The sequence below is a fragment of the Poecilia reticulata genome, chromosome 9, assembly GCF_904066995.2.
Source record: "Poecilia reticulata chromosome 9, P_reticulata-male-v2, whole genome shotgun sequence".
NCBI lineage: Eukaryota > Metazoa > Chordata > Actinopteri > Cyprinodontiformes > Poeciliidae > Poecilia > Poecilia reticulata.
The window spans coordinates 23,648,075-23,659,656 of record NC_088838.1 but is presented as its reverse complement, the minus strand read 5'-3'; the positions used below and the strand labels follow the sequence as shown (position 1 = coordinate 23,659,656).

The window sequence follows — 11,582 nt, the reverse complement described above, 5'->3', positions numbered from 1 at the left end:
ATTTGTCCTGACACAGTAGAACATTGTAAATATGGCACCTTCCATCAAAATTAACTCAAGTTTTACACAGAACGAAACAGCAACACAGCAGCATAAAAACACTCTGAACTCAAAGGGCTTACAGCTGTTTCGATAAAATAGTAGTTAATTTTATTTTGGTTATGCCTTTGAATCTAAAAACTCCTCTGACTCCTCTGGGTATAAAATGCTATATAAATAATTCAAGATGGCATTCCAGCATCTCAAAACTGGTGATTTTTGTTTTTTATGTCAGTGACCTAAAAATGCCCTTTATATCCTCACAAATTTTCTCACAACAGAGCAGATTTTCACAGCACATTATGTAATGACAATAAAGGAGTTGAATGAAAGCTACCAGACTTCAGATAAGACCTCCTGACCTCAAAATCACATAATACAAGAAGATTCTGTGTTATTTTGAGATTAGAGTTGTTCTGAGGGTGACCAGCTTTTACAACTGGTCACCCTCAGAACAGAAGTTACTTCCACTTTTCTGTGAGAACGTTTCTGTTTCTCCAGAGTGAAACAGTGCTGAGTGTTGTCTGTAGGTAAGATGGTTACTACTGACAAAAGCTCAGCTGAATTGCCCCTTACAGAAGCCAAACCAACCAAAGTATTTTGAAACTCAGAAAAAAAGAAAAGAAAAAAAAAAAACAGCAGGAAGAATATTTAAGAATCTGCTCTGAGGATGATGTAGTGGAAACACGATGCTTTTGAATTACGAATTGCAGAATAAAGCTCTTGTTTTGCATTGAACTGACTGCAATGTTTACATATTTTACTGTTTTTCCCTGGCATAGTATGCACATTTATTTGCACCAAAATGTAATTTTTTTTCTGCTTCTAATAATTTGCTGTGGAAGAAATGCGTGAACAGGTATTCTTATTTTTTTTTCCTAATTTAAAAACTACACTTACCAGAATTTTACAAAAAAAAGTATTTTGCTGTACTGTATAAATTTTAATAACTGTAACAACAGACCTTTTAATTTTGAGCAGTGGATAAATAACTGCTGCTCCAAACAGCTTGAAGAGCACACAAATACCTGTCTGGGTTGATAATCCCTCTAAAAACTTTCTTCTAAAGAATTGTTTCACTGCTCTTACCTCCTTGACAGCAGTTGTTTGTATCAGTTTCTATCTGAAAGCTTTGTAATCCACAGTATTGAACAGATCTCCACTGACTTCTCCAAAACTCTGTAGTCTGGGAAATATTTAAGTCTCGTCTGTTATAGAATAGGAATCATTGTACACTCAGTTTCAGGATAACAAATAGTTTTGAAGATTACGATAGCATGTTTGTGTGGCAGAGAAACAAATAGCATGTGTTCGTTGAAATACATCACTGCGGTGCGCATTTGTCACGGAGCTAACACAAGAAATCCTTTCAAAGCATCAGTAGAGTTTGAGTCTGTCCATGACAACACATACCAAGGATTAATCCCAGGAATTGCACACAGTGCTGTTTTTTTATATACTGTAATGACCTTATATCTTGTGACTCACTTCTCCTCAATTACCGGCCTCATTGACTTTGCAGAACACGGTTCGTGCAGTGAGTGCACACAGTCGCACGCTACCGTCACTGTCCTGCACTGACGGCTGCAGGAAATCTCCTGCAGAATCTAAATTTGTCTTCACTGAGGTAGCTGAATGCTGACGATCACAGACATACAAGAGTAAACATCAAATGAGTGATTGTATGCTGATATCGCCGCCCACGTTGTGAGGGCCGTTTTCGTAGAGACACAAAAGAAATGTACAAGCCAGTTTTAGCTTTGAATACCATTGCTATTATGTAATATTAACTGTAATGATAATAAAAATAGCAATAACAGTAATAATGGTGATGCCAGTGGTATTGATTTTTTTTATAAATATTGTTTCTTTGTTTGTCAGATGTTTTATTGACATCTGACAAACAGTATCAAATGTTTTTGCATCCAGCCCTCAGTTAATACTTTTTGAAATTTTTAAATATGTTTGTCATAACTGAAGCTACATTAATAAAATCACTTAGGGGTCTCAGATATTTTCAGAGCTAATTTAAATCATTTTAAGCACACTACATTTCAACTCTAGTTCGATGTGCAGACATTGTTTATTTTCAGCATCAGAGCTCAACAACAGCAGTGCCAATAGAAACTTGTTTAATGCAAATTGCAGTGCTTCTTTCACCGGAAAAAGGCCGTCTCCAAGCAGACGTAGTGTTGTTTTCCAATGAGAACTTGCCACCAGCGTCTTTGTTCACGATAACAGAGCTTTCTCGCTGCATGTGCATGAGTCACAAAATATCAGTTCAGCGTCCATTCTTATGTTTCCACTTTTTCTTTTTTCTAAGAGAAATGTACGTCTTCTCCTATGGAGAAATAACTGACATTCTGCCTCAGCAAAGAAATATGAGAAGTCAGCATTTCTTATTCAAAAATAAGTTGAATGCATTTCGCCCCCCACTGTGATCAATGATCTTCTGTGCAGGTGACCACTGTTAAATCTGTGAATGTGCTTGTTTCTTTGCTCTGATTCTGTGAGTCACTCGGTTCGGTTATCTGTAGCTGGCTTTCAGTAGCTGGCTGGATGTCCTCCGACTCGTAGAAGAAACCCTCAGAGTCACGCCTGACCAACTGTGGGCCTTCAGAGGCCAGAGAGGGACTGCTGGTGGAGGCGTTACGGTGAACATCCGACAGGGGAACTGTGATTGATCTTCTTCTTATTCCTGTTTTCGCAAATGTATACTTGATTTTCCCAATAACTTTACGTAAAACAGTTTTACGCAGAAGGATGTAGATCCAGGGGTCCAGGATAGGGTTGAAGGAGGCTAAGCGAATTGCCTGTATGTCTGGGCTCTTTGCAATGTTTAGTTCAACTGGAGGCTTATAAAGCTGGTTTAGGAACACCTGAACCTGCAACAGAGAAACATTGGTTGGTAAGATACACTGAAGTTGTACAGATGTGCTTGCATCTGGTCTACCTTGCTAAAGCGTTCACATCCTCTAAACCTTTTCAAAGTTTGTCACGTTACAATCACTTCAATGCATTTTATTAGGATCTTATGAGCAACAAAGTGAAGCACATTACTGGGAAGTGGAAGAAAAATGTTACATGATTTGTACTTTAAAAAAAAAAAAAACTTAGTTTACTTTAATACACATCATTAGAGGAATCTGAAGTTTTGAGAGTAGGGCAAGGGTCAACCGCCCAGCAGGACTCCATAAACATACAGCAAGTGCCTTTACAAATTATTCACCCTTTAGCTGTTATGAAGATCTAGAAAAATAGTTGAGCCATTTGCCTTCTCAGTATGCGAGCCTGTTTTACCACATGGAATCAGAGCTAAGAGTTTCTCTTTACTTCAGGTTTAATTACTTCATTCACATGTTTTGTTGGATAACATTCATTTATTGATTTCACAAAACAATCATGTTCAATAAAAGTTAGCTCCCTCCAATTGGACTGAGTTTGGGTTATTTGGGCGAAAAGTTAAGTCTCTAGAAAATGTCAAAGACGTACACCAAAATACCAGCAGTTATAGTTGCTGTGGAGGACAGTGTGTTCAAATTGTTTGTTAGTAAAAAAAAAAAAAGAAAAAAAAGAAAAAAAAAAGAGAAAAATACAAATAAATTGAGAACCATGCATTATTTACCTTGTGCAGTCCTCTATAATACACATGCATGTCAGAATCCTGGGTTACAGTTTTTCCTTTTGTTGTCTTTGTTATTCTTGTTTTGACTGATCAACATTATTTCTGTTTTACTTTAGATCAGTCAGTTCTTAATTATTTCAGCTAGACTAAGTTTATTATTTATTCCTTGTGTTTAGTTATTGGTAGATTGTAAATTTACCATTTAACATTTGTTGTTATTCCTTGTAAAGTTTCCTTTTCCTGGATTTACTTTTCAGCAGATGACTTTTTGCAGGATATGTGATTAACAACCCAGTAATGAACAACCTACTGTGAATTAATTTGAAAAACTTAACACTTATTGTACATACCATGCATTTATTGTTATTCTGCATACAAGTCAGATTTAGAATATTTATTTCTAAGTCACACATTTGTGTCGGATTTAAACAGATTATTATTTCAAAAGGAGATTTTTGTATTGCCATATAGCTCAATACATAAGAAGTAAATCTTCTCTTACAGTGTAGGAAAAGTCATGAATCTCTACTGCATAGCCCATGAAACCTATACAGAATATTGACTTTTAGATAATAACAATGTCAGTGATCAATAACAATAGATAACACACCTGATAGGATGTAGATCCAGGGGTCCAGGGGTTATTATATATATTCAATATATAATAATATTCACTAAACTCTGATCCAGAACCGCACAGCATTCTGGGAGATGTAGGCAGAGAGCTAAGCTAGGTTGGAAGCATTTTTATACCCTTTTTATGCCCCTTTTATGCCCATAGCAGCCAATGGCACAGAGGTATTCCTTGCAGCTTGAGATGGTGCATTGTCATGCATGAGGCGAACCATGAAAGAAAGTGATCAGTCAGAAAGTCCATATACTTTGCTGAGGTCATTTTCACACCGGGACCCTAAAGGGGCCGACCAGCTCTCTCCCCATGATTCCGGTCCAAAACATGACTCCCCCACCTCCTTGCTGATATCACAGCCGTTTTGGGATGTGTAAAAATGTGGAACATCCTTCTTAAGTAGATTTCCTTTAATTGAGCTCACCAGACCAACTAATCAACCCAGCTCTCTGAAAGGAATTATAGTGATTCAAAGAGCCCTGACACACAATACCATCTATAAATTTAATAGCACAACAAAAAAAATATATCTTCATGACTCTTAAATCCAATTTGCATAATAATTTGGAACACAGCCTATACAAAAGGTTTAATTATGAACTCAGACCTACATTCTAACATCCACATCATAGATCATCCATATTAATGTCCATCAATAAATAGCCCTATTGATAACATCTGTGGTCTGGGATTCCTGTGTAAAATGGAGACAGAAAAACTGCTGCAAGATTTTATTTTCAGGTTGGAATATTTTGATGCAGTCTTTACCGTTTATATAATAATTACTGCTAACTAAGATGCTGCTGCCAGAGTTCAGACCAACACCACTGCAATAAATGATGTCATCAGTTGTTAAAATCACCAGCACTGGCATCCCTTTGATAGCCTGTAAAACACTGAATAATCTTCTGCTCAAATACAACCTGAGGTTGTCTGTCAGCATGCACCATTAAAAACCTGTTTACTTCGTGTTCAATGGATCAACACCAAATAAGGGAAGACAGCTTTTATTTTCCAGCTTCCTGGAAAAACTGATGTGCAAAAACATTGGGCTCTCTTCAATTAGGATTAAAACCATTACTAACTTCTGCATCTTTCCCATGGAGGGAAACAAGCATTCAATCAGGCAGTTATTTATTCCTTTTAATGTGATGCTAAAGTTTTACTGTTATGACTTTAATGTATTTCTTATCTTCAGTTTATGATAGTTTATTTTCCCTGTCCTGTAAAATGGTTCTTTGCAAACTTTAGTTTGAACAGGCATTTTTAAAAATATTGTTCAAAAATGGGAGTCGTCTATAAATAACAAATGCGTCCAAATAACATTAGTGGTTACCCAAAAGCCAGACAAATGAAGAGAAACACAATATTCACAAATGTAGCCGGACTTCAGCAACTTTCCCCGATACAATCATTTGAAATGGCAGTGCGTAATGGGTGCGCATGGATGACAAGCAGCTTGAATACTTACTACAAGTGGGATGGAGCAGATGAGCACCACCACCGTTGTGGTTACGAGGACAAGGATCATTTGAATCTCTGTGTCGGCCAGATGTACGAAGCTGATCGATTTCTTCCGCAAGTCACTGATGCGCCCGGAGTCGGTTCCCTGCGACATCCTGCGCAAGAACTTCTTGTGCATCCGGAGCAGAACCACGCACAACAGCACGTTAAAGACGACAGTGAAGAAGATGAGAAAAATGCTGACGCCGGCGTATAGGTAAGAGTAAACGGCATGGGTGGTATGGTTGGTTCGCCAATCCAAGAAGCACCAGGTTTGCGGGTGCTGAAGCGCCACCTGCCCGAAGCCGATGGCGGGTAACGCGCTGAAGAGCGCGTTGGAGATATAGATGGCCACCAGGGTCTGTCCGGCATGCTTCTGGTTCACATGGTTGTTGTAGACGTAGGGATATTTTACGGCGATGTATCTGTCCACAGACATGGCAAAGATGATGCTGAGTCCCGCCAGGGAGAAGAAGAGCATGATGAAGCCCATGTACTGGCACAGCGGGTCCCCTCCGGGCCACTGCCCCTGCGCGTAAGTGGATATAGTGACCGGACTGGCCAGCAGTGTGCCCACGAGATCCGTAACCGCCAGGCCATATACGAGCGCGTAAAACGTTGTCTCCCTTTTCTCTTTGCGAGTTCTACACAAAACTGCGATGGCGATGACATTCCCGACCACCCCGAATGTGAACATAAGAATCGGGACGGTCGGAGGTATGCTTCTCATTGGCGGAATAATCGTCGTCGTTGGATTATTCATCGTCGTGTCCACATGGGCTTCAGCGGGAGGGCAGAACTTCTCTTGAGGCCAGTACTTCCAGTCCGACACACGAAACTTATTTCCTCGCGAACAGACTTGTCCCAAACACCAGCTGGTCGCACCTTACCGGGAAACTTTCCCCCCCATGCAGAGCATCCTCTCCCTGCTGCTGCCACCGACGGTCCTCAGGGGATTTCTAAAGAAAGAAAATAAAAAATCCTCAGAAAACTGGTCCATGCAGGCGGTTTTCAGTCAGCAGGACACACCGAGGTACATGTGGAAAAGAGACACCAGAGGGTTCATTGAAATAAAGTTCTGCCTTCCAGCTTCCTGGGGAGTCCAGTCCCTCCCCTTCATTCAGTGAAACAGTTTGCTCTACAACCGACATGCGTCAGATGGACGTTAAGCGAACGTTGGCTGTACGTCCAGTTGAAACTCTATTACATTTGTTGAACGGACGTTAAACGACCGTTAGGTGAACGTCCAGCCAACGCCCGGTGAACGTTGTCTGCGGACATGTAGCGAAAGGTGGCGCTCGCCGTTCGCGTCCGCACAATGTGTTTAATTTTGAAGTCCGGCAAACTTTGTCTGCAAACAAACATTCACTGGACTGTGTTGATGTCACTAAAGACTACCGAGGCAAAAGCAGTGATCAAGAATGTTTTATTCTACCGCATAAGAGTAAAACGTCCATTAGTAAATGTAAGTAGTATAGAGCAAAAAAATCTAATGAAATTGGATTAAAAATAAAAAATGGTAATAAAATAAACATAAAAAATAAAATCAAGGAAGACGTTAGCATTTTAAATCAACTAATGATTAGAAAAATACAATTATAGGATCAGAGACGCAAGGGACCCAAAACGAGGAGCAATATCCATCCATCCATCCATCCATCCATCCATCCATCCATCCATCCATCCATCCATCCATCCATCCATCCATCCATCCATCCATCCATCCATCCATCCATCCATCCATTTTCTTACACCCTTGTCCCTAGTGAGGTTGGGGGTGCGGATATAATTTTACATAAGTAGTATTAATCCATGGAAAAAAGTGAGAAAAGGCCAGACAGACAAAAAGTACAAAGTTATGTGGAAAGTTTATTTGGAAATATATAAATTCTAAAAATCTCAACATGATAAATTACACCTTATAAAAAAACCTTAATATATATATATTTTTCAAACTAAAACCACAGTCAATATATGTTACTGTCTCAGCAGATAGAAGCTAAAATCAGAACAACAAGTCAGAATATGTGGCGAAGGCTGCAGTGGTCTTGGGAGATTTCTTCCGGATCTTTTTTCCACGTCCTCTCTCTGAATCTGAACAGATCTGAGTTCACCTGGAGCAAAGAAAGATACAATAATAAAAAAAAAGAAACTGCATGAATTTATTCAACTAAGTCCTGTTTTGTGCATAAATACTCCATTGTCGAGTCTTTCAGTCCGAGACGGAGCAGCAAACTGTCGACAATATTTTCATGATGAATGCTTATCTGAACAATTAACTTCTAGACATTTTCCTTCATCACTGAACAAGAACTTCTCCACAAATTCAGCTAAAAATGAAGAACTTGTTAGACGCCAAACCTTTATTGAAACAGTGACTGTTCACTCTTGTTCTGATCTCTTCACCACATTTCATGCAAACACCTTTTAAGCTTGTCTGACACCCTACTGATTATTCCTCAGAGCTGCATTTGTCACAGTATGTTTCTCTAAAAGGACATCGAGAACTCTGTATCAGGACATTAAATCTCAGTTAGCAGCAGGAAAAATAAACACAGTATTCTTCAGAAAGACAGTAATGAGCTGGTGTCCCTGACATGATAATTAGCATCATCGAAATGATTGTCACGGTTTGATTTGGACACTTGAATTTGAACTCTAGAAAGTACAAATTCATCCAACAGTAGCAATTAATTAGTTCATCAGAAAGAAAAAGACATTGTTCTTCTTTTATAGCTGAACTGGTATGTTTTAAAAATGAGCAATCAAACAATGTGCATGCAGATGGAAGCAAGAAATGGTTGAAATCAGATATTAACACACTATGTGCCCGTTTATGTCCACAAACCCAAACCTTTCCTATTTTAAGTCAGTCAGACTAGTTTTTCTAGCTGTAATTGACCAAAATTATGAGACATTTGTTTTAAATTAATTTCTGCTAATCCAATCATGTTTCCTCAAGTATTTTGTGAATTTGCATTTTAAATTGGTGAACTTGGGTCAGATGCTATTGGGTTCCTTCCACAATCTTCTCATACTGGTTTTCAGAAATTTTGACCCATTCCTCCAGGCAAAAGTTGGATGAATACCAGAGGAGGTTTTATATAGGACACCTTAATAAGATGCACCTTTTCAGTTCTGCCCACGTGTTTTTTCTGGGATAAATATCAGCGGTTTGTGAAAGCAGCTCCAAAACACTAATTTGATAGGATAAGGTCCATGGAAGATCCACTTAAGTTCCTGGCTGATGTCTCGAAGTGCTGCTTCATTATTTTCACATCACGTTCATTCTTTATGATGTAATTTCCTTTGTAAAGTACACTAATCTCTGCAACAGTAAAAACACCACCACAACATGATATTTCCACCACCTTGTCCACAGTTCGGATGGCTTGTAAGATTCACCCTATGGCCTTCGGTGGTAACAATGGTCACTGGGGACAAACATTTCAACAGGTCTCCAAAAATTAAGGATTTGAGGAGATTTGCAAACTGTAATCTGGCTTTTTATGTTGCTTTTCTAGTAATGGCTCCCTATTAGCACAACTTCCGATGTTGTTGTGTTCGTGGCTTTTGGATTTTGTTGACCCTTTTGGGCCGTAATTTGTCATTTACTTGCTTTAACGTATAAAGTAGTATTATGAGCTGTTCTCGCTAAAGTCAGATTACGGTATATTAATCTTTATAGCTGCAACCGTGCTGCTGCACTTGCAACAAATCTGTTAAGCTATGTAAAAAAATTCACAATCCACCTCTAAGGCCGAGACTCCCCATTGGCTGTGACAGAACATGTTCAATTTCAAGGAACTGAGGAGCTTGACTCCAGTTGCCTGACGTCATCCCACTATGCTGACCCTGCTCACATTAAAATCACACCTTCTTGTTTTCTTTGTTGTCATTTTCAGACATGAACACAGAACCGAGGGAAACCCTCATGGGCGTTTCCAAGCCTTGAAAAATGACTTTTTTTTTTCCACCTTGCAGAGTGTAATTCATAGCCGATTGTGTATAACTGGGTTTAACATGCCGTGTTACATAAGACTGCGCGCCAGTCATATAGAGGAATATTTCCTTCTGCTGTTTGTTGCTGTACGTCAAACCTCAGACCTTACAGAATGCACTGTGAGTAGATCTGAGAGATTAGACTTTCATATGAATGTGCATTTCCAGGATTTGTTTGTTGAAGTCAGATAACCTGCAGAGTTTATTTTCCACTGGAAATCAAAGTAATGACCACAAGCTTGGCTGAAAGAATCAATTTTCCTGCATACTTATTGTAGAAAAACACAATTGTACATGAGAGTGGGCCTTTTTCTTAATATAATTTAGCTTGTTTTCTTGCAGAACTTTGTGCTCTAAAGAAAGCAAAGGAAAAAATACCTTCCAAACTCACAATTTGTACTACTGTTTTTATTCATCAGCCAAACAATTACGACAATGTGTTGTGGAAGTGATTTGTTGGACGCATGTATTTCTGTGCTCTAAATAACATGGAAAATAGCACATACTTTATTCTTGTTTTGGATTTCTTCTTGTTATTTATGACAAAACAATAACAACCAACGTAGGAGGAAAATCTACATAAGGTCAGGTGTTTGAGGCAATAAGGGAAGTTTCTTTATTTTTCAGATAAAAATGTCTTTCACTTTATACCAACCTATAAAGGTTTGCACAATGTTCTTTAAAAAAATGCTACATGAGGAAAAACAAAACCTCTCTATGCACAGACACATTTCCAGCCCTTAGGAGTTAAAGTAAACTGTCTCCATTCCTTGATAAATGTGAACACAGGATGAGCTTTTTACACATCCACATACAGTATTTCACAACTGAAATTGGTAAATTGGTTCATTTTAGGTTGATAAGAAATGTCGACATCTTATGCAAGCTTTTTACACCATTTATGGTATAAAAAGCTAAGTTGCTGCTCATCATTTTCAACATTTTATCTGCATCAGATTCATATCCCTGCATATATTTATGTATGCCTCAGATTGGACAACTCTAAAAATCAGGTGTCAAACTTCAGTTCCGGAAGGCATCCTGCAACTTTTAAATGTATCAACACATTTGAGTCACATAATTGGGTCATTAGAATTAGACTGCTTTAAAGTTTGTCTCCGTCGCTTTGGCGCATTTGTCTAATCATCCTTTACATTTGAAAAACATTTTGTGATGTTTGTGTTAGAGCTTTTCGTACAAACAGCAAAACTCCATGGGAAACCTACAAAAGTCAGCCTCTTTCTCAAAATCCTTAGTTTATCTGTCAAAATTAAATATCTAATTCAGTGAACATGAGAATGACAAGTTCTTCTTTTACTGTCTACGGATAAGGCGGTCAAATTGCTTTGTCATGTGGTCAATATAACAATGTACTCTTGAGGATTATATAAACTACGACTCAAGTTTTAATGGCAATAATTGTCAGCTGTAATTGTGGGAGATTAATTACAAGATTTGCATTTACGCTTTTGATGTTAATGCTGTAATTTGTTGGGAGACCATGTCATTGCGAAGGAAAGGACAGCACTGCAGAGCTAAAGAAAAACACAAACAAACAACAAAAGAAGAATTGGGAACATAAGACAAACTCTTAATGCAAAGTTGCAATAAAGTGTCATTATTTACCGAATGACACTTAAGGACAACTGTTATAACCATTCATGAAGACTCCTTCATGTTCGTACCAGACGTACTTTTCATTAAACCAAACATTTCTGCATTTAAATGTTTTTTATTGGTCCAATGTAATATTCTAATATTAAACGCTGTGTTTTAATTAGCTGT

At 38.4% G+C, this 11,582-nt stretch overlaps 1 protein-coding gene across 1 annotated transcript; it reads right to left on the bottom strand.

Moving 5' to 3' along the window:
• Positions 1–2,103: 2,103 nt before the first annotated feature.
• ptger4a (prostaglandin E receptor 4 (subtype EP4) a) lies at positions 2,104–7,145 on the bottom strand. The gene is made up of 2 exons (XM_008418293.3): positions 5,764–7,145; positions 2,104–2,924 (listed from the first exon to the last, which is right to left on the bottom strand). Exons 1-2 carry the CDS (start codon positions 6,556–6,558, stop codon positions 2,481–2,483), a joined length of 1,239 nt encoding a protein of 412 aa, XP_008416515.1. The 5' UTR covers positions 6,559–7,145; the 3' UTR covers positions 2,104–2,480.
• Between the last annotated feature and the right edge of the window lie 4,437 nt (positions 7,146–11,582).

Excerpts from the sequence above, each read along its gene's own strand:
- ptger4a (XM_008418293.3), bottom strand. The coding sequence starts at position 6,558 with ATGAATAATCCAACGACGACGATTATTCCGCCAATGAGAAGCATACCT. Across the intron at positions 2,925-5,763 it reads TCTGCTCCATCCCACTTGTA|GTTCAGGTGTTCCTAAACCA; the intron begins GTAAGTATTCAA and ends TCTCTGTTGCAG.